The sequence below is a fragment of the Mustelus asterias genome, chromosome 24, assembly GCF_964213995.1.
Source record: "Mustelus asterias chromosome 24, sMusAst1.hap1.1, whole genome shotgun sequence".
In the NCBI taxonomy this organism is placed as follows: Eukaryota; Metazoa; Chordata; class Chondrichthyes; order Carcharhiniformes; family Triakidae; genus Mustelus; species Mustelus asterias.
Window position 1 is genome coordinate 3,126,498 of NC_135824.1, and position 27,522 is coordinate 3,154,019.

Genomic DNA, 27,522 nt, shown 5'->3' on the forward strand with positions numbered 1-27,522 from the left:
CGCTTGAGAGCCCTGTCAACCACAGAGGGAGAACCTCGGTTAAGGAGAAAGGTGGTCATTCTCAAAGGTGGCATCATCGCAACAGATCTGATGGAGGTGGAGAAACTGGGAGAATGGGATGGAAGCGTTACAGGAAGCAGGGTGTGAGGAGCTGTAGTCGAGGTAGCTGTGGGAAGCGATGAGTTTATAATAAATATTGGTGGTCAGTCTATCACTGGAAATGGAGACAGAGAGGTCAAGGGAGTGAAGTGAAGTGTTGGAGGTGGACCGTGTGAAGGTGAGAGGGGTGGAAATTGGAAGCAAAATTGGTAAGTTTATTCCGGTCTAGATGAGAGCACAAGGCATCACTGATACAGTCATGTTAATTGTCATCCTGCCTGAAAAGGGGGAATCCAGTCTGGAACTTTTTAAGGAAAGTAGGTTTCATTTCACTTTGCAACATATTTATGTAATGATGCTTTCAGTGAAATAGAATGGAGCAATGAGACTTCAGCAATCGTATTAATATTTGATTTCCTCTCAAAATCAGGTCACTCGAACTGTTTCTTGCGAGCAGTCAAAATAACAAGCTTCTGTACAGGGAGCCCCCGAAATCTCCCCGGGCCAGTCGGAAATTTTCCTCCCCGCCGCCTCTATCTATTTCCAAGTCATCCTCACCAATTCGGAGAAGGAAGCTTTCCCTAAACATTCCCATTATCACGGGGGGAAAAGCTCTGGATTTAGCTACCATGACCTGCTCAGCCAATGGCTATGCGAGCATGTACTCTTCCTCATCACCCTTCAGCAAGACTTCCCTGGACATCAATAAACTGTACGTGTCGAGCACTTATTCCAATAAACTCCCAGATGAGCAAGAAACCAAACTGGATAAACCTGAAGATGTTGGTCCCAGCAAAGGAGGTGAGGTGTTAACATGTTTACAGGGTGAGTTGATGAGTACAAATCAGGAAAGAGGACAATGCTACAAGATGGTGTCAGGTATTGAATTTTTGATTTGATTTATTATTGTCACATGTATTGGGATACAGTGAAAAGTATTGTTTCTTGCGCGCCGTACAAAGCATACCATTCATAGAGAAGGAAAGGAGAGAGTGCAGAATGTAGTGTCACAGTCGTAGCTAGGATGTAGAGGAAGATCAACTTAATGCAAAAAGAGTTAGAATAAAGTTTTAGCAGCACAGGACGAGAGTAAAAGATAGAATTTGAGAGTATGCTGGGGGCAGCTTGCAAGAAGTCGCCACACTCCAGCGCTATCTTATAAAGAACAAAGAGCAAAGAAAATTACAGCACAGGAACAGGCCCTTCGGCCCTCCAAGCCTGCACCAACCATGCTGTCCGACTGAACTAAAACCCCCTACCCTTCTGGGGACCGTATCCCTCCATTCCCATCCCATTCATGTATTTGTCAAGACGCCCCTTAAATGTCACAATCGTATCTGCTTCCACTATCTCCCCATGGCAGCGAGTTCCAGGCACCCACCACTCTCTGTGTAAAAAACGTGCCTCATACATCTCCTTTATCTTGGATAAAAAGAATTTCATTCTGATTTGTTCTTAGGGTGTGAGTGTTGTTGGCTAGGCCAGCATTTATTGCCCCATCCATAATTCCCTATGAGCAGATGGTCATGAGTTGCCTTCATGAATTGCTGCAGTCCACGTGCTGTAGGTCCACCTATAGTGCAGTGAGGTCAGGGATTCCAGGATTTTGACCCAGCGACAATGAAGGAATGCTGATATAGTTCCAAGCAGATGGTGTGTGGCTTGGAGAGGAACTTGCAGGTGGTGGTGTTTCCATTCACCTGATCTACAGTGAACACCAGGTGAGGAAATAATTAATTTCAGTCTTTTAGATGTTAGTAATTGTAGGTTATTTGCAGATAAATGACCAAACATCCCAGATTATCTGGGACGGTCCCACGTTTGAGACCACTTAAATGTGATCATATGAGTGAGATCACTGATGACAAATGGTTCCTCATTTTTCATTTTCATAATTAATAAGTACATTTATTGCAAAATGTGGGGATAGGGCCTGGGTGGGATTGTGGTCGGTGCAGACTCGATGGGCCAAATGGCCTCCTTCTGCACTGTAGGGTTTCTATGAAATTTCTTCTATGAAAAATATATTCCAATTGCTGGATTTTGAGGTGAGGTGACATTAGCTAAAGGATCCCAGTGATCCCCTGGTCCAGTGTCTGGGCAGCTGGAGGGAGGATCAGGCACGGAAATTGTCTCACAGAGACGAGTATATGAATAATTAAGATATTGTCTGAAACTCCTCTCGAGGCAAACTCAGTTGAAATTCCGAAGCCCTTGCTTAGAAACTAATGGGCAATTGCCTTCCATCACTTCTTCTTTCTCATCTACGTTGACTTATTTCCGTTAACCTATCTCTGAATTTTATGGCAATACCAATATGGCGGTCAGTGTATTTCCAAGTGGTGATAGGTCTGTGTTTCCTGTCCGCCATATGTGAGGTTTAGGATGTTATTTAGTGTCCAAGCAATAGGCCAATTGTTAATGCTGCAAGAATTTTCCCACAAGTGCGAGTCTCTTGACCTTTATCTGTAAGCTGATAGACAGCAAGTGCGGCAAAAAGGACAACTCACCATCTCACCATCCAAAAAATGTATTTATGATAAAATGATTGTATTTATAGCCAACCTTTCGCACCAGGCATATTTATGGACAGTAAAATTAGTTTCTTTCTGAAAAATGTTGACGATGAGAGGCCAATTATTCCAGCCCATCTCGCAGTGAAAAGATAATTATTTAATTCCATTGGTTTGAGTAGGTGACAGGACCAAACAGCTGAAAGGAGAGTAATCAACCCTCCAAACATCTGATCCATCTCTTGTTATAATCAGGTGCAGGCAAGACGGTCAAGGAGGATTCGGAGAGTGAGCAGGCTCTTAGTGATGAGGCGGAGACAGAAACATCACCAACAAAATCTCCAACCACACCAAAAAAACTGAAAGGCAAGGCTGCCTCAGGTAAGGAGCTCAGGTATGGTGCCAACTCATCAGAGCATAACTCCAGATCAATAACCCTCCCTATCTCTGCCCCTATGACAGTCCTGCAAACCTCAGAGATCTCTGCATTATTCCAATTCTGGCCTCTTGCACTCCCTGATTTTAATCACTCCACCATTGTCTAACCTTCAGCTGCCTGGGCTCTAAGCTCTGGAATGTGCTCCTCTCTGACTCACTACTTCTCTCTCTTCCTTTAAGGCGCCTCTTAAAACTTCCGCTGAAATCTTGCTGGTGTTCAGGCCGGTGGGATCATATGATCCTGCCAATGGTGCAGGGTGTGTTCAAAGGTAAATCCCGTTGATAATGGCGGGACCATGAGATCCGACTACCAGTGAGCAGCGCACCACTTCCCGCTGACACAAAATGCACCGCGGGGGGGGGAGGAAAATTCTCTGACCAAAGTTTTGGTCACCAGCCTGAATATCTCCTTACACGGCTGAACATCAAACTTTAAGGATGTGCTGGCCTTGGAAAGGGTCCAGAGGAGGTTCACAAGATTGATCCCTGGAATGAAGAGCTTGTCGTATGAGGAATGGTTGAGGACTCTGGGTCTGTACTCGTTGGAGTTTAGAAGGATGAGGGGGATCTTATTGAAACTTACAGGATACTGCGAGGCTTGGATAAAGTGGATAGAACATAGAACAGTACAGCACAGAACAGGCCCTTCGGCCCACGATGTTGTGCCGAGCTTTATCTGAAACCAAGATCAAGCTATCCCACTCCCTATCATCCTGGTGTGCTCCATGTGCCCATCCAATAACCGCTTAAATGTTCCTAAAGTGTCTGACTCCACTATCACTGCAGGCAGTCCATTCCACACCCCAACCACTCTCTGCGTAAAGAACCTACCTCTGATATCCTTCCTATATCTCCCACCACGAACCCTATAGTTATGCCCCCTTGTAATAGCTCCATCCACCCGAGGAAATAGTCTTTGAACGTTCACTCTATCTATCCCCTTCATCATTTTATAAACCTCTATTAAGTCTCCCCTCAGCCTCCTCCGCTCCAGAGAGAACAGCCCTAGCTCCCTCAACCTTTCCTCATAAGACCTACCCTCCAAACCAGGCAGCATCCTGGTAAATCTCCTCTCCACTCTTTCCAGCGCTTCCACATCCTTCTTATAGTGAGGTGACCGGAACTGCACACAATATTCCAAATGTGGTCTCACCAAGGTCCTGTACAGTTGCAGCATAAAATGGATGTGGAGAAAATGTTTCCACTAGTAGGAAAAACTAGAACCAGAGGGCACAACCTCAGGCTAAAGGGACGATCCTTTAAAACAGAGATGAGGAGGAATTTCTTCAGCCAGCGAGTGGTGAATCTGTGGAGCTGCAGAAGGCTGTGGAGGCCAGGTCATTAAGTGTCTTTAAGACAGGGATAGATAGGTATTTGATTGATAAGGGGATCAGGGGTTATGGGGAAAAGGCAGGAGAATGGGGATGAGAAAAATATCAGCCATGATTGAATGGCGAAGCAGACTCGATGGGCCGAGTGGCCTAATTCTGCTTCTATGTCTTATGGTCTTATAGTCTTTGTCTGATCACACTTCTATGAAGCACCTTGGGATATTACAGTACAAGCGCTATATAAACACAAGCGTTATTGTTATTTTTCTCAAACATATTCCGATATTATTTCTTCATCTCAGAAAATGGGGGGAGATTTCCCGACCCTCCCGCGATGGAAATTGCAGTGGGCAGGACAGGACCATGCACAGGTCCGTTGACCTCGGGCGGGATTTTCCTGTTTTGGGGTGAGCGCGGCCGGAAAATCCCACCCAATATCTGTCCATCTCCTTAACCCTTTTTTAGAACAACAGATTTCTTTCTAAGCTTTACCAATGCACGCTGTAGGGATAGAATGGAGACCCTCGTTTTTGATGTTTTCCGCATTTTATGTTTAAGTAATAAAAGGCCTTGACATGAACATGGGAACACTAATTCAATTGAATAAAACCATTATCCCAATGAAGGCATAACTTTTTAAAGTGACCAAGTTACTTTAACAGGTGGCACAGTGGCACAGTGGTTAGCACTGCTGCGTCACAGCGCCAGGGACCCAGGTTCGATTCCCGGCTTGGGTTACTGTCTGTGTGGAGTTTGCACGTTCTCCCCGTGTCTGTGTGGGTTTCCTCCGAGTGCTCTGGTTTCCTTCCATTGTCTGAAAGACGTGCTGGTTAGGTGTATTGACCCAAACAGGCGCTGGTTTATGGCAACTAGGGGGATTTCACAGTAACTTCATTGCAGTGTTAATTAAACCTTACTTGTGACTAATAAATTAACTTTAAGTTAATAATGGCCTTAAAATCACAGGCAAGGGCATCTTAGAATATGCAATAAGCAGACGTACCTAATTATTTATAAACCATCATTTCAGAACTCAAATCTCAGGTTGGGGAAATCAGAAGACGAGAAGCAGGAAGGATAATTGATCTATTTCTTTGTTTCAATTTATTTCTTCTAATCCCTTCCCACAGGCTTTTTAAATCACACAGTCACTGTTGTAGACAGAGAATGTGGCTATGTCTAATGATCACACTGTCACTATGGGTGGAATTCTCCCAGTTTGAGAGTACCAAGGTGGGGAAGGGAATATGGAATGTTTCCCACCACAGAGGCCGGCAGGAAAACGCGCCAATTATGTACCCTGCTGCTTAGCCCTGTGTTCCATGGCGGGGCGGGTCTGAATGGCGCAGTGAGTGCCATCCGGGTGCCATGTTGTAACGGCGCCCAACATCATTTGGGGTGGCACAGTGGTTAGCACTGCTGCCTCACAGCACCAGGGAGCCGGGTTCAATTCCCGGCTTGGGTCACTGTCTGTGTGGAGTTTGCACGTTCCCCCCGTGTCTGCGTGGGTTTCCTCCCGGTGCTCCGGTTTCCTCCCACAGTTCCAAAGATGTGCAGGTTAGGTGGATTGGCCACGCAAAATAGCCCCTTAGTGTCAGGGGGACTAGTTAGGGTGAATGCATGGGGTTATGGGGATAGGGTCTGGGTGGGATTGTGGTCGGTGCAGACTCGATGGGCCAAATGGCCTCCTTCAGCACTGTAGGATTCTATGATTCTGTGAATCACTGACCCACTATTGAAGTAAGACAGCGGACCATCTGAAAATGAAGATAGATCTTCAGGAGCACTCTGAAACCGGAAAAGGAAAGTCTTGAGAACAAAGATGGATCTCTGTTTGAGGCTGGAAGGTGGACCTCCTCCAGGACACCGAACCTGGAAGGTCTTCTGATGCACCACCCTCCCCCCCCCACCCCCTACCGCCCCACACACATTGCTGTGGTGTTCCGGGCTCCAGGATTGCCAACTGACTCCATTTCAAACTCCGGAGGCAGTTCCCAGGCATTGTTCAGGTGAATCCCAACATTCGCACGCCACGTTGTTCCAATCGTATTTCACACCAGTTTATTTTCCTGCCAGCGTCACGGGGAACCTAGCATGGGGGTTGGGCGTTCACCAATATCTTTTTATCGGGATGCTAGTTTGGTTCACGCCAGCCTCTGGCGGGTTTTCTGACCTGCCATGGCAGACACCAGCAGGAGATCACGCTGATGTGAAACCGATTTCTGGTTCTCCTGCTGCATTCTCCCCCCACGTCCACCATCGCACCCTCCGACAGGAACTTGGGAGAATTCCTCCCTATAATTAAAAATGAATGATAAAACCATGAGTACACAGAATGACAGTCACTATATAATTCTAGAATTGCTATATTGTGTGGAAAAAGATAATGAAAATGATACTGTTGTTGTGCCATTTGGAGAATGACTGTCTCTATATTACATAGAAAATATTACAGATACTATGTGATACATAATGGATGAGAATGACCAAGCCTTGTGGAATTAGCATCACTACAATGATCTGTTGTGACTCCACAGAATTCTCCTTGTTTTCCTATAATAATGGAGTGGTGGTCACATCCAGCCGCGAGATGGACAACAATCGCAGCGCAGTTTCAGCAACCTCAGCCTTTGCCATTGCCACAGCTGGAGCCAATGAGGGAACTCCCACCAAGGAGAAGTTCAGGCGGATGTCCTTGGCTAGTGCAGGTACATTTTACACCTTGGCACAGGGGAACCAATCTCTTCGGGAGCTAGGTCTCTACCAATAATAACTCTTAATATATCAAGGGTGGGCAGCATGGTGGCACAGTGTTTAGCATTGTTGTCTCACAGCACCAGGGACCCAGGTTCAATTCTGGCCTCGGGTCACTGTCTATGTGGAGTTTGCACATTCTGCCCATGTCTGTGTGGTTTCCTCCGGGTGCTCCGGTTTCCTCCCACAGTCCAAAGATGTGCGGGTTTGATTGATTGGCCATGCCAAATTGCCCCTTAATGTCAGGGGGACGAGAAGGCTAAATATGTGGGGTCACAGGGTAGGGCCTGGGTGGGATTGTTGTCGGTGTTGGCTCAATGGGCTGAATGGCCTCCTTCTGCCCTGTAGGTAGGTATGATGAAGGGTGCATTTGAGTCAACAGCAGCAAGGGCTGTGGGGACAGATGCAGAATGGATTGTCTTTTTATTTTAAAAAACAAACAGCAACAGCATAAATGAACCTCATTAGGTTCCACAGATCAATGTTAGCATATGAACTAGGAATAGGCCATTCATGAGGCCATAAGACCTAGGAGCAGAATTAGGCCACTCGGCCCATTGAGTCTGCTCCACCATTCAATCATGGCTGATATTTTTCTCATCCCCATTCTCCTGCCTTTTCCCCATAACCCCTGATCCCCTTATTAATCAAGAACATATCTATCTCTGTCTTAAAGACAATCAATGACCTGGCCTGCACAGCCTTCTGCGGCAAAGTTCCACAGATTCACCGCTCTCTGGCAAAAGAAATTCCTCCTCATCTCTGTTTTAAAGAACCGTCCCTTTAGCCTGAGGTTGTGCCCTCTGGTTCTAGTTTTCCTACTAGTGGAAACACCCTCTCCACGTCCACTCTATCCAGGCCTCGCAGTATCCTGTAAGTGTCAATAAGATCCCCCCTCACCCATCTAAACTCCAACGAGTACAGACCCAGAGTCCTCAACCGTTCCTCATACAACAAGTTCTTCATTCCAGGGATCATTCTTGTGAACCTCCTCTGGACCCTTTCCAAGGCCAGCACATCCTTCCTTAGATATGGGGCCCAAAACTGTTCACAATACTCCAAATGGGGTCTGACCAGATTCAGCCCCTTAAGCCTGTTCCACCATTTGATAAGATCATGGCAGATCTGATTGTGGTCTCAACGCTACTTTCCTGTCTATCCTGGACAACCTGTCAATCAGGAATTTATTTAACTCAGCTCTAGAAATAGTCAATGACCCTTCCTCCACCAATCCCTGGGGAAGAGAATGTCACGGACTAATGACATGCAGAGAAAAAAGTTCCCTTCGTCTCCATCTTAAATGGGAGACCCTTTTATATTTCAACTATCCCAGTCTCTTTCAACAGGGGAAAGATCCTTGCAGCATCTACCCTGCCATGTCCTCACTGGATCTTACATGTTTCAATAAGATCACCTCTCATTCTTTTACACTCCAGTGGATACAGGCACAAGTTGCCCACTCTTTTCTCATTAGATAATCCCCCCATCCCAGGCATCAGCAGAGTGAACTTCCTCTGAACTGCATCTAATGCAATTGTACCTTTTCTTAGATAAGAAGAGACCACAATTACACAGCACTCCAGATTTGGTCTCACAGCTTTTCCAAAAACATCCCTACTTTTATATTCCATTCCCCTTGCAATAAACAACAACATTCCATGTACCTCCCTGATCACCGGCTGTACCTGATACTAACTTTTGGTGATCCATGTACCAGGACACCCAGATCCCTCTGTATCACAGGATTCTGCTATCTCTCTCTCTCTTTAAATAATTTACTTTTCTATTCTTCCTGCCAAAGTGGACAGCGTCATATTTTCCCACATTAAACTCCATCAGCCAATTTTTTGCCTAACCCCTTAACCTGGTGATAGCCCTTTGCAGGCTCCTCAGCCAGAACTTACCAGCCCCCCCAGAGCCGGCAAGCCACGGAAATCTCCGTTCACATTGGTGGGACGGGAAGATCCCGCCTGTATGAAAGGCTGGAAATTTCTGGCCCTCAGGTCATCTCCACAATTAACCTTCCTTTTTATCTTTGTGTCTATCTATCATCTCAGTAACATAGTGATCATACATTCAGTCACTTAATCCAAGTCATAGATGTAGATTGTAAATAGTTGAGGGGCCAGCACTGATCCCTGTGGCAGACTGCTAGGTTACAACTCACCAACTCAAAAATGACCCATTTATACCTACTCCCTGCTTCTTGTTAGCTAAACGATCCTCTTCTCATGCTGTTATCTTACCCTCCACACCATGAGCTTTTATTTTGTGTGGTGATCTTTGATGGCATTATCAAATGCCTTTTGGAAAACCTAGGCTCAATTCTCCCATTTGGACTCCAAGTGCTCCCGTGAATGGGAAAACCAAATATTTTATGCCAGAATGGTGTCTGGAATTAGCATACTAAAAATAAAAACCACCTTTCCCAGGGCAACAAGGGCAAGTGCAGCAACTAGACCCCCATTCCGGGGGAGAGTCCCGAGGTCAACCCCTCTGCCCCCAGCCCAGCCAACTCCCAGGTCCCTTGGAAGACCCTCTCCCTGCAACCTGACAGCAGGCTATTGCCTCTGATGGGAAACCCAGCCCCCCACCTCCAGTTGTATACTCCCACCAAGTTTCTCTTTCCAAAGGTTGGGTGGCTTGTATATAAGGCAGCTGATCCAATATCACCAGTGCTTGCTTTTGTCAAAGTTTCAAAAAATTGAAACTGCTCCTCATGTAGAATCCTTTTTTCTTTAAGACAACTTCCAGTGAATGGGATTTACCAACACAATCCCTCATCCGCTGTTCAAACACAACGGTTTCTCCCAGAATGAAGTTACCAAAATATCTTGGATTTTCAATACCTGAAGAAGGAATAGTTAGTTTCATATCAAAGAAGCTAAACATGATCATACAATACATACCTGAAAACACTTTAAACTCCCTCCTATTACCAGGGAAGTTGCAATTCACAAAGACTATGGTGATTAAACTCCCTAAACATCTGGTACAAGTTCCACTTTCAGCAATCTGTGCCCAAACTTGGGCTGCTTGTTGATTTTGACAGAATCCCAGGAAATTTGGTGAGGGATGTTTTGGTATTCAAAGGGAGAGGAGATAATATATCATTATAAGATGTGTCTAGCTCATTGATATCATTCTTTGTTTACCTACTTCTGAATTAACTTTCTCCTGTTGGTTCTATAGGTTTCCCTGCAGATCAGAGAATCTGTGACAAGGAGTTTGTCATTCGCAGAGCAGCCACGAATCGGGTGCTCAATGTGTTGAGGCATTGGGTCTCAAAGCATTCCCAGGTAGAGTTTTAACCGTCATCATTAGCCAAGCTAGTGGCTCTCGTACTAAGATCAGTTTGTCTCCACTTTTTTGGAGCTTCTAATGGAAGTGTGCAACCACACTGATAGGAATTGGCTGGTCCCATTAATGCGGTAATCACTGAGGCAGCAAAATGGCACATGGCAATGTAGGTGTTACTCTACAGTTTTAGTAAAGAATAATAAATATGGCTATTTAAGCAGTTACGTCGTTAAGGTGATTGATGGAGTAAAGAGAAATTATTTCTCTTTACTATTATATGACACGAAGGTGAGTGGGAAAGCGAATTGCGTGGAGGACACGGAAAGTCTGCAGAGAGATTTGGATAGGCTGAGCGAGTGGGCGAGGATCTGGCAGATGGAATATAACGTTAGCAAATGTGAGGTTATCCACTTTGGAAGAAATAATAGTAAATTGGAATATTATTTAAATGGAGAAAAATTACATCGTGCGACTGTGCAGAGGGACCTGGGGGTCCTTGTGCACGAATCGCAAAAACTCAGTCTGCAGGTGCAGCAGGTGATCAAGAAGGCGAATGGAATGTTGGCCTTTATCGCGAGGGGGATAGAATATAAAAGCAGGGAGGTCTTGCTGCAACTGTACAAGGCACTGGTGAGGCCGCAACTGGAGTACTGTGTGCAGTTTTGGTCCCCTTATTTGCGAAAGGATATATTGGCCTTGGAGGGAGTGCAGAGAAGGTTCACCAGGTTGATACCGGAGATGAGGGGTGTAGCTTATGAGGAGAGATTGAACAGATTGGGTCTGTACTCGTTGGAGTTTAGAAGGATGAGGGGTGATCTTATAGAGACATATAAGATAATGAAGGGGCTGGATAGGGTAGAGGTGGAGAGATTCCTTCCACTTAGAAGGGAAACCAGAACTAGAGGGCACAGCCTCAAAATAAGGGGGGGCCGGTTCAGAACAGAGTTGAGGGGGAACTTCTTCTCTCGGAGGGTAGTGAATCTCTGGCATTCTCTGCCCATTGAAGTGGTGGAGGCTTCCTCATTGAATATGTTTAAATCACGGGTAGATAGTTTTCTGATCGATAAGGGAATTAGGGGATATGGGGAGCAGGCGGGTAAGTGGAACTGATTCGCTTCAGATCAGCCATGATCTTGTTGAATGGCGGGGCAGGCTCGAAGGGCCAGATGGCCTACTCCTGCTCCTATTTCTTATGTTCTTATGTTCTTATTTCCTCAGGTGGGAAAATTTCTGAATAAGGGGCATAATCATAAAATTAGAGTGAAGTTACTTTGGGGTAATGGCAGGAAGCAATCCTTCACACAATGGCAGTTCAAGAAGAAAAGCTACTGCCGCCTTACTGGGGTTGATAGAGACGGGTAATAAATGTGATCTCTTCCACATCACCCACATTTCAAAAATACACGTAGAATATTACTTTAGAATGATTAGCATGAGCATAAATGAATCAAGTGGTCTTCTTTGTCTGTATTTATTTCATGACTTTTCTCTCGGAAGCTGTAGTTCGAGGCTATTGACAATCCTGAGTGTGAAAGATTAAGGGTGAGCTTGAAGTTGAAACGGGGAATTTGGACAGAAGCTCGAGGTTACGCTGCGGAGAGTACAGAACTCACATTAAAAAGTTGCTCTAAGGCTTCAAACAAGAATTCCTTTTTCATGTTTCAGTGCAGCTGTCAGAATGAATTGCTTTTGGAATTCCAATTACTGCTCCAAGTATGCTGCTGACAGCAGATTCTGGTCACTGAAGCATTCTTCCCACAACAGGAGGATGATGTAGAAACAGAGCCAGTGGCTTTTCTAATCTAATGTTGATGGTAACCCATTTAATAGAATCATTTATTATTGCTATGCTAATTGGAACATTTAGGCTATTGCTTGGACTATCAGAGAAAGAATGACTGAAAGAACATTTGATTGATTGATTCACTGATTGATTGATTGATTGATTGATGGAATGAATGACAGATTAACCTCCTCCAGAATAGACACAACTCGGAGCTGGACGTGGCCCTTGCAGCTAAGGGGATCAAAGGGTATGGAGAAAAAGTGGGAGCGGGATACTGAAAGTGTGTGATCGGCCATTATCATATTGAATGGTGATGCAAGCTTGAAGGGCCGAACGGCCTACTCCTGCACCTATTTTCTATGTTTCTATGAGTTGATGAGGTAATTTTAGCTCCACCTTGGATATCCATGGCGATTATGTTGGAGATCACAGAGTTAACTACAGGTGAATGAAGTTTTACTTCATATTGGTCCAGGATCCCTGAGAAAATGAGGACCGTTTCCCTTTACTGCAACTTGAACAGTCCCACGGCGTGTTTACCATGCATTGAGGAAACAGCTTTCTAGGAACTTTCAAGTATTTATTAATTATTTACTACTGTGTACAGAGATAGAAAAGCACGAGACTGCTTCCAGAACCATCTCTCTCTGAGCTCCAGTCACATAGAATCCCTACAGTGCAGAAAAGGGCTTTCGGTCCATCCAATCTGCAATGATTCTCTGACAGAGCATTTCACCCAAGCCCTTTTCCCCACCCTATCCCCATAACCCCACATTGGGGTTTATCATGGCTAATCCATCTTTGTCAAAGCTAAAAGGCAGAGAAAGTGGGAGATATCTATACTGCAGGGTGAGGGAATGAAAGATGAGTCATTGCCACAGAAACAAGGGGAAAGGCTAAGAGGTACGAATGGCTGTCCAGAGAGAGAATAGAAGGTGTGAGTGACCAAACAGCAGTGATGTGGAATCAGAGGGTGAGCCGTGGCAGATGAAGATGTGGGGGGAGGGGGGAGATGGATGGGACGAAGGTAAAATTGAGAAAAAGAGGAAAAAGGGAAGCAAAGGGGGAGAAAAGGTAAGAAAGGGGAATAAAAAGGGGAGAAAGAGTGGGGGGGAAGAAAGTGGGGGGTCTTTTAAGAGACTTCTGGATGAGTACATGGGACTTAATAGGATTGAGGGTTATAGGTAAGCCTATCTATAAGCCTAGGTAGGTAGGGACATGACTGGCGCAACTTGTGGGCCGAAGGGCCTGTTTGTGCTGTATTTTTTCTATGTTCTAAAAATAAAGAAAGACAATAAAGAAATAAAAGATCGAGAACAGTTAAAGATTAAGCGAAATGAAAACAGAGGCCTAACTAGTGTCTTGTACAAGTTCAGCATACTCTCCTTGCTCTCGTACTCGATGCACCTATTAATAAAACCCAGAATACAATACTCTTTATGAACTGCTCCCTCCACCTGTCCTGCCACCTTCAATGATCTATGCACATATGCATCAAGGTCCCTCTGTTGCTGCACCTCTTTGAGAATTTTAACCCTTATTTTATATTGTCTCCCCATGTTCTTCTCCCTGAACTGGTCCTCTACCTGTTGAATCTGTGATGCAGTTTTGCCATTGCGCTGCTTGGTTGGGCCTGTCTGCTTGGACAAAGGATTCAGACAGAGATAAGACTTTCCTCATTCCTGTCTGTGACTTTTAGTCAAGTCTTGTGGGGCTCCATTGAAGTTGTCCCTCTGATTCTCTGCCGCGGTCATTCCCCGGCTGCCATGCCTTCGATGCCATTTACTTTCCTGCCACCATCTGTTTTGTCGGGGATCCGCGCTATTTGGTAGGTTTACCTCTACCTCGGCGCAGTATCATCATAAACAGTCCCAGGGCATGTTTAATATTGACTGCTAGAAAAAAGGCCTCCGGAACTTTCAAACAGTTATTGACTATTTACATACAGGGGTAGATAAGCATGAGGTTTTTTCCCAAAACAATGGGCAGGTTTTCCAACTGCACGCACCCCGAGACTGGAAATTCCCACCCGAAGTCAATGGACACAAAATTTCAGGCCCGCTCGCTATGATTCCCACAGTGGACAGGATGGGAAAATTCTGCCCAGTCTCTCTGAGCTGTGGTCACATGTGATCCAACATCACTGATTATGTATTAGTGTCACAGTCGAGATATATGTTATATATAGATTATATACTTATTCATCAGCTGGACAACTTTATGAAGTCACTTTTTTGTAATTTTCAAAATGGACAATTGCTGAACTGACAAGATGTCTCCAGCCAGTCACATGCTGATGCCCAGCAGTTTCAAAGTTAACCAAGGCTCACACTTCAAACATCTGGAATGTAACATCCCAGGCCCAGCAGTTACATCCCAACCCAGAGAACACAATAATGTTGATCCAGAAGTAACTCTTCCAGTGTAGACAATAAGAATTTAACAAAACTTACTCCAAATTATAATCATCTTGATCGATTGGGCCAGTGGGCTGACGAATGGCAGATGGAGTTTAATTTAGATAAATGCGAGGTGATGCATTTTGGTAGATTGAACCAGGGCAGGACTTACTCAGTTAATGGCAGGGCGTTTGGGAGAGTTACAGAGCAAAGAGATCTAGAGGTACAGGTTCATAGCTCCTTGAAAGTGGAGTCACAGGTGGACAGAGTGGTGAAGAAGGCATTCAGCATGTTTGGTTTCATTGGTCAGAACACTGAATACAGGAGTTGGGACGTCTTGTTGAAGTTGTACAAGACATTGGTAAGGCCACACTTGCAGTTCTGGTCATCTTTTTATAGAAAGGATATTATTAAGCTGGAAAGAGTGCAGAAAAGATTTACTAGGATGCTACCGGGACTTGATGGTTTTTGTTATAAGCAGAGGCTGGATAGACTGGGACTTTTTTCTCTGCAGCGTAGAAGGCTGAGGGGTGATCTTATAGAGGTCTATAAAATAATGAGGGGCATAGATCAGCCAGATAGTCAATATCTTTTCCCAAAGGTAGGGGAGTCTAAAACTAGAGGGGAAAGATACAAAAATGTCCAGGAGGGAATTTTTTTACGCAGAGGGTGGTGAGTGTCTGGAACAAGCTGCCAGAGGTGGTAGTAGAGGTAGGTACAATTTTGTCTTTTAAAAAGCGTTTAGAGAGTTACATGGGTAAAATGGGTATAGAGGGATATGGGCCAAATGTGGGCAATTGGGATTAGCTTAGGGGTTTTTAAAAAAAGGGCGGCATGCACAAGTTGGGCCGAAGAGCCTGTTTCCATGCTGTAAACCTCTATGACTCCTATAAATCAAAGATTTAATAAAGAAACTTCATTACTCCAAACTTGAAGCCTCACCCTGGGCCAATCCAAGTTCACCACAATTCCCAACATGTTCTAATTTATACTGAGTCAGCTGGTCAGCTGATCATTACATCATTCTGTCATTGGTTACATGGTTTACTGGGTCAGCTGACCTTACAGCTTGTTACCATTGGTCACACTACAACAGATCCAATGTTACCACCGGTTACATTCCAACAAATAGTCGTCCCCAGATGACGGGTCTACTCCAGCCAACTTTGAACAAAGGCATTCTTTTGCAGGTCTTAATATCTCATAATGGTACTTATGGCCTAAGTATTAACTGTTCTAAAACAATGGATTTGAGAAGAGGGCTTCATTTAGTTAACCAAGAACAAAAGGTTAACTAAATGGTCTCCAAGAACAAAAGGAATTCTGACTCCAATTAAACACTTCAAGAGTCTAGCCATGGAAATATACATCCTTTGTCCAACACTGAGGAGGTATGTCACCATGATCTCCCCCAGCTGCACTGTAATATTGTCCGGTGGAACCAAACTCAGGCAGTTACTATTTGACTTCCAATTTGAACAGAACTCCAGGCAACAGCCTGGTGCTGTCGACCCACCAAGCCAGCGGCAGCAGAAAGATCTCTGGCCCTCATCAAATCTGCCAACTGCCAGAACCTTGGAACTTGTGCCTCCAGAATAACTCACTCTACGTGCCTTTTCCCATCACGGAAGTGTCACTCTGGAAAGATAGATCACTCTAAATTCAATCAACCTCCAGTTGATTTCTGACTCCGGACTCCAGACACATGTAAACCCCAACTTATATCTTATTATGGTCTGAAATCTCTTCCTTTGTCCGTGTGTACAGTAAGTAGTCTCACAACACCAGGTTAAAGTCCACGGCCCACCCATCACTCCAGCGTGGTCGGACCACAAATTTATTTCACTAATCCTGCACTCACCTAATGAAGGGGCAGCGCTCCGAAAGCTCGTGCTACCAAATAAACCTGTTGGACTTTAACCTGGTGTTGTGAGACTGCTTACTGTGCCCACCCCGGTCCAACACCGGTAACTCCACATCAGTTATCTGTGTGCGTGTGTGGATGATAAACAAACTCTTTTTATTTCATCTTGCCTTGGGCTTTCTCTGCAAATTATTCATGGAGGATTGGAAATCTCCAAATTTAAGAGTTGGGGAAAATACGCCACCATTTAGAAAGAGGGAAATCAGAATAAATTTTTTAAAACTCTCTGTTTCCAGACAGATAGAGTGCGGGGAAATCAGGGCAAGCTAAATGACCCCACTTCTGTCTGTGATATTAGGGTAATAGCTTTTAACTCTTTGATAGTACACTAATTCTGACATTTCACAGTTGCAGTTTTTTTGGATGAAATGTGAGGGCGATTGTCCCGGCTCGCTGCTCGAGCAGCACAGTGGGACAGGAGACATAAGCGGAGGCTGTTTAGGGGGCTTCCCACTGGGCACCACGGCCTCTGGCCACCAGATTTCCGGCGTCATCAGCTCTGCACCAGAAACCTGAATAAATTATTTAAATAAGCATTGAAATATCATTAGCAGGGCCGGGACTGAAGTCTCTGGGCCCACTCGCCTCTCCCCACCCATCAGGGGTGTTTCACTCCAGCAGGATTTACAACAGCTCCCTACTAATGGGAAGCTGGTGGCCCAACCACGCTGGAGTGAAGAGTGGGCCATGGAGACCCGCCAGAAGGTCAGGGGTAAGGGTGGGGTGCCCCTGGGCATGGGCAACTGGGTAGTGCCAGCCTGGCCCTCTGACACTGCCCAAGGGGCAAAGCAGCAATGCCCAGGGAGCACCTTGGCACTGTCCACAGGGCATCAGGCAGTGCCTAGAGGCAGGGCCAGTGGGGACAGGGCCTATAGTGGGCTGGACCTCCAGGGGTTGGAGATCAGTGGGAGTGGAGGAAGGAGATCGGGGTGGAGGGGGTCCTGTGCCACTCTGCACTTTGGACCAGTGACAGACGGAGGGAGGCCAGCGACTGGGGCTGGCCATCGGGGTGAGGTCGGCCTGCCAGGGATGTTGGGGCTGCAGGGGGATGGGTGGGGGAGGGGGATGCGGTCAGAGGTTGGATCGGGAGATCAGGACTGCCGGGGTTGGGGGAAGGGGTGGTTGGGGCTGGCTGAGAGGCCAGCGGTCGGGTGGTTGGGAGTAGGGGGGTCGCATGGCCAACGATGCGGTGTTGCTGTGTTGCCAGCGACTGGGAGGCCAGCAGTGTTGGCTACCGCACATGCGCCAATCTCGGTGCTGACAGATCGGCGCGTATGCAGTGGCCCGCTCAGTGCTATGCTGCCGGCCTCTCCAGCGAGAATAGAGTTCTCTGTGATGCACAGAGTGCGGGAGATTCATTTTGAAAGTTCCGCTGGAAAAAGCAGCAGGATTTACTCGTTTTTAGGCAAATTCGGCGTCATCAGCTCTGCACCAGAAACCTGAATAAATTATTTAAATAAGCATTTAAATATCATTGGCGGGGCCGGGACCCATTACCCTGAAGTCATTGCCACATCAATGTGGAGAGTATTGAATATCCTCGGCATTATTCGTAGAAAAGCAAATTGGAGCTGAAACATTTTCATCCACAAGCCCCACCAAAACATTGGATTGGCTAGTCATTTATTTTGTTTTCTGTGTGCAATTTGAATGGTGTATTTCCGAAATGTAAAAAAAAACTGAACTTCAAAAGTATTTCATTGGTTGAGAAGTGCAAGGGAAACACTTGAAGGATGTGAAAGTTGTTTTATAAATGTTTACAGGGGCCTTCAAAATGTGATGTTTAATGGCGATAGATTGTAAATGATGTTAATGAGTTGAGTTTCTGAGGAATACAAGTGAATGGATTAGCAACTACAACTTACATTTTTTCAAAATCATTTACGGGACATGGGCATCGCTGGCTAGGCCAGCATCTGTTGCCCATCCCTAATTGCCCTTGGAAAGGTGGTGGTGAGCTGCCTTCTTGAATTGCTGCAGTCCCCAAGGTGTAGGTCCATCCACAGTGCTATTAGGGAGCGAATTTCAGGTTTTTTAACCAGTGACAGTGAAGGGACGGCAAAAAGTTTTCAGGATGGTGAGTGTCTCGGAGGGGAACGTCCAGGTGGTGCTTTTCCCAAGTATCTGCTGCCCTTGTCCTTCTAGATGACAGTGGTTGTGGTTTGGAAGATGCTGTCTAAGAAACCTCGGTGAGTTCCTGCAGTGCATCACGCTGTTGCCAATGGTGGAGGGATTGAATATTTGTAGAATGGGTAGCAATTAAGCGGGCTGCTTTGTCCTGGATGGCATCGAGCTTCTAAAGCCCTGTTGGAACTGCTCTCATCCAGGCAAGTGGAGAGTATTCCATCACACTCCTGATTTACTTTGCCGCAGGATTCCTAACCTTTGACCTGCTCTTGTAGCCACAGTGTTTATATGGCTAGTCCAGTTCAGTTTCTGGTCAGAGGTAACCTCCAGGGTGTAGGGGATTCAGTGATGCCAATGAGGATTTACATGGCATTAGCGAACCCAGCGCTGAAACAACCGGGCTCATAGAATTGGCCCATCGAGCCTGCACTGACAACAATTCCACCCAGACCCCATCACTGCAACCCCACGTATTTACCCTACTAGTCCCCCCGATACTAAGGAGCAATTTAGCATGGCCAATCAATCTAACCCACACATCTTTGGACTGTGGGAGGAAACCGGAGCACCCGGAGGAAACCCACGCAGACACGGGGAGAATGTGCAAACTCCACACAGACAGTCACCCGAGGCTGGAATCGAACCCGTGTCCCTGATGCTGTGAGGTAGCAGTGCTAACCATTATGCCATTGTGCCGCTCGTTTGCCTTTATGGTGTCACTGGGAGAGATTCTCTCTGGCACCCGCTTCCCATGCATGGGGAACAGTCACGTTGGCCTCGCCAGTAGAACCAGAGGCCATTGAGGCCCCCTGGGGAGACCGAGGGCAAGGGCGAGATGCCCCTTGGGCCGTACAAGCCTAGCAGTGCCAGCCTAGCACCTTAGCAGTGCCAGCCTGGCACCTCGGTAATGCCCAACGGGCACCTTGGCACTTCCCAACGGGTAATGTTGGGCTTGTGATCTGCCACTCCCACAGAGATCTGCTCATGCACAATAGCTCCCTCTGCAGCTGGCTGATAAATTAAGCCCAACCCACTGCCTGCAGTAGCTAGAAATGGTCTAGACCATTTTTCCATTCACTATGTGCACAAGATTGGGCTTGAAAACTCGCCCAAAAAACAGATCTGCAACTCTCCCATTTTCACGCTAACTGGACACTTGGAATCATTCTCGTAAAATTCCACCCTATGGCTCTGATTTTACTGGCACGCCTGGCACGCCTGGCCCAAAATCGGGGTGGGCAAGGCTGGCAGAACGGCATTCTCCATTGGCCTCGGGCATGATGTTACGAGCCTCGGGCTGGTAAAATTCCGCCTGATATGTTATTTACATTGCACCTTGAAAGTAATATAATACCATAAGCTCGGAGTACCGTCAAACAAACTTTGACACCAAGCAACATAAGGAGATATTATAAAGATGATCAAAATCTTGATTAAAGTTTTAAAGGAGCGTCTTAAAAATGGGGAGTGATATGGAGAGGCAAATCCATACCCAAAGGGGGGGAATTCCAGAGTTTAGGATCCAGACAGTGAAAGCAGGGCTGCCAGTGGTGGAGCAACTAAGATCAGGGCTGCTCAAGGTGTCAGAATTGGAGGAGCAATGTGGAGGTAGCAATGGTCTGGATAAGCTGGGCATTGGTGGAGATGGGCGATGTTATTGAGGTGAAAGGAGGGCCGATGATGATGGAGGGGATGTGCCTTAGGAAGCTCAACTCAGCATCAAATTGACATCAAGTTTGCAAGCACCCTGGTTTATTGAAATCCTGTCCTTGGAATGAGGCTCCATTTTAATCTTTGGTTCTCCTGGAGCATTGGGAACTTTACCGGGGTTTATGGGCAATGCTAATTGTTATCCATCCCTTCACCCACAGGATTTTGAATCAAACACTGAACTGAAAACCAAAGTGATTGGTTTTCTGGAGGAGGTCATTCACGACCCTGAGCTGCTGACACAGGAGAGGAAAGCAGCTGCGAACATCATCAGGCAAGTCTTCCTGAGAAACCTCCAACAAAAACATACACAAACTCTTAACCACAAACAGATACTTGTTCAGAATGAGCTCCTGTGGCTTTTCATGGAATGTACAGCACAGAAAGAGACCATTTTTCCCAGTTAATCAATGCTGGTGATTATGATCCATCCCAACCTTCTCCTGCTCCTCATCATCTCACCCAATCACTACTTTCTCCCTCACGTGTTTCACTGGCTTGCCCTGAAATGCATCCACACTATTCTCCTTAATCACTCCCTGTGGTAGCAAGCCCTACATTCTCACCACTCTCTGAATAAATAGGTTTTTTCTCAATTTCCTATCAGCTTTATAGAATCATAGAATCCTACAGTGCAGAAGGAGGTCATTCAGCCCATCAAGTCTGACCGACCATAAACCCACCCAGACCCTAACCCTATAACCCCATGCACTTACCCTAGCTAGTCTCCCTGACACTAAGGAGCAATTTAGCAAGGCCAATCAAGCTAACCCACACATCTTTGGACTGTGGGAGGAAACCGGAGCACCCGGAGGAAACCCACGCAGACACGGGGAGAATGTGCAGACTCTGCACAGACAGTGACCTGAGCTGGGAATTGAACCCAGGTCCATTGTGAGGCAGCAGTGCTAACCACTGTGCCGCCCCGTGCCAATTTTGTATCAATGCACCCTAATTCTGGGCTCTGTTGTAAATGTAAACATCCTCTCTGAGTTTACCCGATCAAACCTTCCCATGATGTTAAAGACCCCAATCAGGTCACCTCTGAGCCACCTCTCTTCAAGAAAAATGAACTCTAGTCTGTTCAATACGGAATGTGGAGCTTGGTGACGATATTTTGTTTCTTAAGGGTCTACCTTTAGGGCCACAGTTCTAGTATTATCTATCCAGGGGAACCAAGTAAGTGAGGCTGCTTGGCATTCGCCAAAGTGACTATCAGGTCAGTAAATTATTTATATATCACAAACGATTTTTAAATCATCTCTAACTTTGCTAATGGTCTGTGAATCTTGTACCTGTGCGCTCTAATCCTGAGCTTTATGTCTGAGATGACTAGTTTAGTTACGTCAATGCTATCCACAGTTTTGAGTATTTTAAAGTCTTTTGTCATATCTCCTGTCAGTATCATGTGTTTAATAGTACAGCATGTTTCCAACCTCCAGGACTCTGAGCCAAGAAGACTCAGTGGACCATCAAACAACTCTGGATGAGATCATGAACATGGTTAGTATTTTTTTTATGTGAAGCTTTTATTCGAGATGTGGCTTGAGAAGTTTTCTTTCTAAAGTCCCATTTTCTTTCCTCTTCTTTGGAAAGGCGGAGGAAGAGACATTTGAAAATCTTTCTGCCCTGGAGATAGCTGAGGAGTTGACATTATTGGATCATCTTATCTTTGGGTGTATTCCATATGAGTAAGTCGTGTTTAATCCACCAGGAGCTAAATACCTTTCGCAGAATTACATAGAATGCATGTCACAAAAACAGACCAACTCAAGGCTCCTCCCATCCTGACTTCACCTCATCCAGTCATTCCGTACTTCCATTCATTTCTCCCACATATACTTGCTTTTAAGTATATCTATACAATTTGCTGCAACGACTTGTGCTGGGAGTTCCACATTCGAGCCACTCACTGGGTAAGGGGGATTTTCTTGAATTCTTTGCTGGGTTTATTAGTGACTATCGGGAATAGCAGCATTGTATTTAAAGACAGGACTAATAAGTGGGAGGCGGGACTCAAAGTCATGAGTTCAATTCCCACCATGGAAGCTGAGGTTGTTAAATTCAGTGAATTGAATAAAGTCTCTGTCATAGTGATCATGAAGCTGTTGGATTGTCATAAAAACCCAACTGGCCCATGAGTGTTCTTCAGGGAAGGAAATCTGCCCTCCCTTACCTGGTCTGACCTAAGTGTAACTCCAGACACTTAGCTCTTAACTATTTTTTGAAGTAGTTTAATAGTTGACTCTGTTGTTATTCCGCCTTCCCTTGGGCACTTAGGGATGGGTAATAAATGCTGGATGTTCAGATTCTGTGAATAAATAGAAAAAGTATTTAATTTATTTAGGGTGGGATTTTCCAGCCACGCTCATCCCAAAACCGGAAAATCCTGCCCGAGGTCAACGGACCTTAGCATGATCCACCTCTCACCCCTCCCCACCATTCCCCCCCCACCCCCCCCCCCCCCCCCCCCCGCACCCACTACGATTCTCGTAGCGGGCGGGACGGGAAAATTCCCCCCTCGGTTTCCATCACAAGTGGAATATCTTCTTCATACCTGATCTTTTGAAACCCCTTTATATTTTTAAATAAATATAGTTTGTCACCCTTCAGAATTCTCTCTTCAAGAGAAAAGAATCCCAGCCTGTACTGTCTTACCATGTCACAGGAGGCTAGATGAAACCAGTAAGCAATATTTTCACCTGGTTAAATGTTAATGGTTTTGCTCTTCCCACAGGGAGTTTTTTGGTCAGGGCTGGATGAAACCTGAGAAAAATGAGAGAGCCCCATACATTATGAAAACCACCAAACACTTCAATGATGTGAGTACAAACTGTCTAGGGTGTTAGACAGATGGTGAACCATAGAATCCCTACAGTGCAAAAGGAGGTTTCTACAGCAGTGGAGAAGTAAGGGTTTCTGAATCCATTGTGCTTCACACCTTTAATGTTACTTTCCACTAATGTGCTTTATCTATGGTTCCCCAGTCTCACTGGGCGACACGGTGGCACAGTGGTTAGCACTGCTACCTCACAGCGCCAGGGGCCTGGGTTCGATTCCCGGCTTGGATCGCTGTCTGTGTGGAGTTTGCATGGTTTCCCCGTGTCTGCGTGGGTTTCCTCCGAGTGCTCCGGTTTCCTCCCACAGTCGAAAGATATGCGGGTTAGATGGATTGCCATGATAAATTGCTCCTTAGTGTCAGGGGGACCTGCTAGGGTAAATGCATGGGATTATGGGGATAGGGCCTGGGTGGGATTGTGGTCTGTGCAGACTCCTTCCGCATTGTAGAATTCTATGATTCTATGAAAATAAGTCTTTGTGTATCAGCTTGGATCAGTTGATATCATTTCTGTCTCTGTGACTGAATACCAAACCCAGCACCTGCCTAATGTACACTCCATGTGAAAATCAACCATTAGATCTGCTCTGGATGTTTTGTTGGCTATTTTGATGCAGACATTAACCAATTTAAAATAAAGTAAAGGTTAAATTTTGGCCTTTATTGGGGTGGAGGATAGTGGGAATGGGGGATTGATCCTGCGTCAGGGACTGCTCTTGCTCTTCAGGCTCCATTGGAAGGATTTGATTTGGGAGCCACAGCGAGAGTGCTGGAGACTCCTGAACATGACAGGATTTCAGAAGATTCCAGAAGATGATTCTCAGAAATTGATCCTTCAATTTATAATTTCAAGGGGACATCACACCTGATTCAGGCTTCCACAAGAGTGAGATGGGCCTCAAGAGTTTAGCAATGGAATCGGAGCCTGGAGAGATTGTGCAAGGCATCATCCCATTGCTAAATGCTCTGCCCAGCATCCATTTTACACACACTGCCCTGTAACAGTTCCTGATCCTCAGCATTGGATAGCTGGCAATAGCCTACACTCAGCAATGGATTCTGCTCCTCAGTCTCCTCTCCATCCTTGTTTTACAATTTTCCTCCTTCCGAGCAACCCAAAAGGTCTTGGAGTTCCAACTGTTTTCCATTGGAACGCTCAGCCACTTGAGATGGAAACGGGATAACCTATTTCATAGAATTACGGAATCTTACAGTATAGGAGACCATTTGGCCCAGCCTGCCTGTACTACTCTTTGAAAAAGCAATCCAGTTCATCCTTCTGAACTTTCCCATAGCCCTGCAAATTTCTCTTTTTCAAGTATTTATCCAATTCCCTTTTGAAATCAGCTTCCACCATCCTTTCAGGCAGTGTAGTCCCGATCATAAGAACTTGGTAAATGAAGTTTACCAAATAAAAGTAAATACTTTCCTCACCGCCTCTTTGCTTCTTCTGCCATTTATCTTCAATCTGCGTTCTCTGGTCACCATCTCTCCCCCCACTGAAACCACTTCTTCCTATCTACTCAGTCAAAATCCCTCATCATTTTGAATATCTCTATTAAATCTGAACCTTCTCTGCTCTAGGGAGAACAATTGCAGCTTCTCCAGTCTCCCCATGACCCCAGTACATTTCTAGTAAATCTCCTCTGGACCCTCTTCCAAACCTCGATTTCCTTTCTAAAGTGCGGTGTCCAGAGTGGGACACAATAGCTGGATGATGAAGTTACAATTTCTTTCTATCTCTCTCAGATCAGCAACTTAATAGCTTCAGAGATTCTGAAGAGCGATGATGTTAATGCTAGAACGGGAGCCATCGAGAAATGGGTAGCGGTGGCAGACATCTGCAAGTGTCTACACAACTACAACGCTGTGCTGGTGATAACCTCCGCACTGAACCGAAGCGCCATCTTCCGCTTGAAGAAGACGTGGCTGAAAGTATCAAAACAGGTGGGTGTAGCGGGCAGCCATTATTGGATTAACTTCTTCAGCCTCCTTTAGGTGGAGTTGGTCTGTGTTCAACTCACTTTCCCTTGCTCTGTTTCAGACGAAGGCATTAATCGACAAGTTGCAAAAGCTGGTGTCTTCTGAAGGACGATTCAAAAACCTCAGAGAGGCTTTGAAAAAGTAGGTTTCAATTTCCTCAAAAGAAGCTGTGTAAACCGTAGGAATCGAAATCAGCCTTGGGCAGTTGTGTTAAACAGGTGCCAGCTCTTGGGGTTGCCTATTTATTACATGTCTCTCCCGATATCATGGGCAATATGATTGACACAAAGATTGGCAGAATAACAGGTGGCCAGTTTGATTCTGCCATTTAGACACAAGAGTCCAAGATCTATCCTACTGAATCTTGGGAAACAGGACTGAACAGTAACCGTAGGCAACAGAGCCAGCGATGATTGTGGCTTCTGCCATGTCTTGTTTTGGCATTGGCCACTGCCTCATGCTAAGTGGTTGCTGTCAGGGTCAGACCTGCCCAGACTTCTGCCCACCGTCACGAGCACAAACTGTACTGGGGCACACCTCCAGAATAGCTCATCCACCTGACCCTTCCATAAGATTGCTTCAGATGAAGAAGAACCCTGAATCCATTTAACTTTGTCCATAAAATCACAGCCATACAGCATAGTAGGAGGCCGTTCAGCTCATCATGCCTGTGCTGGCCCTTTGAAAGAGCTATCCACTTCAGGTTAGAGGGATTAGCGGGGTAAATGTGTGAGGTTACGGGGATAGGGCCTGGGTGGGATTGTTGTCAGTGCGGACTCGATGGGCCCAATGGCCTCCTTCTGCACTGTAGGGATTCTATGTTCTCTTACATTCCCCAAAAGCCCTGCAATTCTTTTCCTGTATTTATGCAAGTCCCTTTTGAAAGTAGCTGTTGAATCTACTCTGCCACCTTTTCATGCAGTGAATTCCAGATCATAACATCTCATTACATCGAATAATGTGTGCATTCCCTCTACGGTTCATTTAACAACCATCTTAAATCTGTCTCCTCAGCTAATCAGCCCTTCTGCCAATGGAAACAATTTATCCTTATTTACCTTATTAAACCTTTTCACAATTTTGAACATCTCAATTATATCTCCTCACGAGCTTTGCTGTTCTAAGGAGAACTCTCTGATCACGCCAAATAACTGAAGTCCCTCATCTCTGGCAGCATTCGAGTTAAACCTCCCCTACACCTTCACTAGGATCTGGACATCTTTTCTAAAGTGTGGTGACATATTTCTGTCATTCGAATATCAATCCAAAATGATCTACAACCAAAGTATTGTGCAGAGTGTAAGAGTTCTCCAACCCATTTTCCAGCCACCAGCTGTGCTGAGGCGGCAGCAGATACAGGATACACACTCCCAGTCGTGGTGTAAAAGTTATAAGCCGGAATTTTACCGCCCCACTCGCCACGGGAATTGGAGTGGGCGACGGGCGGACAATGAAAATGTCCATTGACCTCGGGAGGGATTTTACGCTTTCAGGATGAGCGAGGCCCATAAAGCTTCATGTTTAATGGATAATTTCTCTTTTTTGTCTAAAGTTGTGACCCTCCGTGTGTTCCTTATTTGGGGATGTACCTAACAGACCTGGCATTCATTGAGGAGGGAACACCAAATTATACTGAAGATGGTTTAGTCAACTTCTCCAAGATGAGAATGGTAGGTCCATAGAGATTGGATTTGTTCATTTTCTCTTTGTTCAACCACGTTTCCTCCTCTGATTTGATTTGATTTATTATTGTCACATGCATTAGTTTTCAGTGAAAGGTATTGTTTCTTGCGCGCTATACAAACAAAGCATACCATTCATAGAGAAGGAAAGGAGAGAGTGCAGAATGAAGTGTTACAGTCATAGCTAGGGTGTCACAAACGAATCTCTGACAGAAAGTTTGAGATGCGCCTTACTGACAAGGGACCAATAGGATCCATCCTGTAGATCCAGGGCGTGGCCACTCATCCAAGAACACAACAAAATAGCTGTTCCACATTTTCCAAAGCTTTTATTTCCATTATATAGCAGGAGAGAAATTTGGTTCAGACAGACACAAAATGGGTGTATTGTATCTGCCAACAGTTATACTCCCTTCCCCTGAAGGCATAGAGCCTGAAGGGCAATAACTACCCTCTGGCACCTCTTCTCAAATGGATACTCTTCCTGTGTGATACAGGTCAGTGTATGGTCAAGACTATTTGACAATCAGGGCATCACACTAAAGCCTGATCTTGTCATCACCTGATAAAACTTTCATTTCTAGTAGTGGTCCCTCGATAGTGGTCTTGATCAGGAAATTGTGATACTGTATTTCCC

General features: G+C 45.6%; 1 protein-coding gene across 4 annotated transcripts in view; it reads left to right on the forward strand.

Annotated features, from left to right (window-relative positions):
• Positions 1–27,522, forward strand: part of rasgrf1 (Ras protein specific guanine nucleotide releasing factor 1) — a 130,300-nt gene that overhangs the window by 97,199 nt on the left and 5,579 nt on the right. For 2 of the 4 annotated variants that reach the window (XM_078241184.1, XM_078241185.1), the window contains 11 exons: positions 530–900; positions 2,874–2,993; positions 6,919–7,089; positions 10,328–10,434; positions 20,543–20,655; positions 21,824–21,884; positions 21,978–22,072; positions 23,119–23,203; positions 24,970–25,167; positions 25,265–25,344; positions 26,756–26,873. In XM_078241184.1, the coding sequence (XP_078097310.1) occupies positions 530–900; positions 2,874–2,993; positions 6,919–7,089; positions 10,328–10,434; positions 20,543–20,655; positions 21,824–21,884; positions 21,978–22,072; positions 23,119–23,203; positions 24,970–25,167; positions 25,265–25,344; positions 26,756–26,873 (1,519 nt within the window). Of the gene's footprint in view, positions 1–529; positions 901–1,104; positions 1,112–1,746; positions 1,755–2,867; positions 2,994–6,918; positions 7,090–10,327; positions 10,435–20,542; positions 20,656–21,823; positions 21,885–21,977; positions 22,073–23,118; positions 23,204–24,969; positions 25,168–25,264; positions 25,345–26,755; positions 26,874–27,522 lie in introns of all 4 variants that reach the window. The other 2 variants (XM_078241186.1, XM_078241187.1) reach the window with 2 other exon arrangements.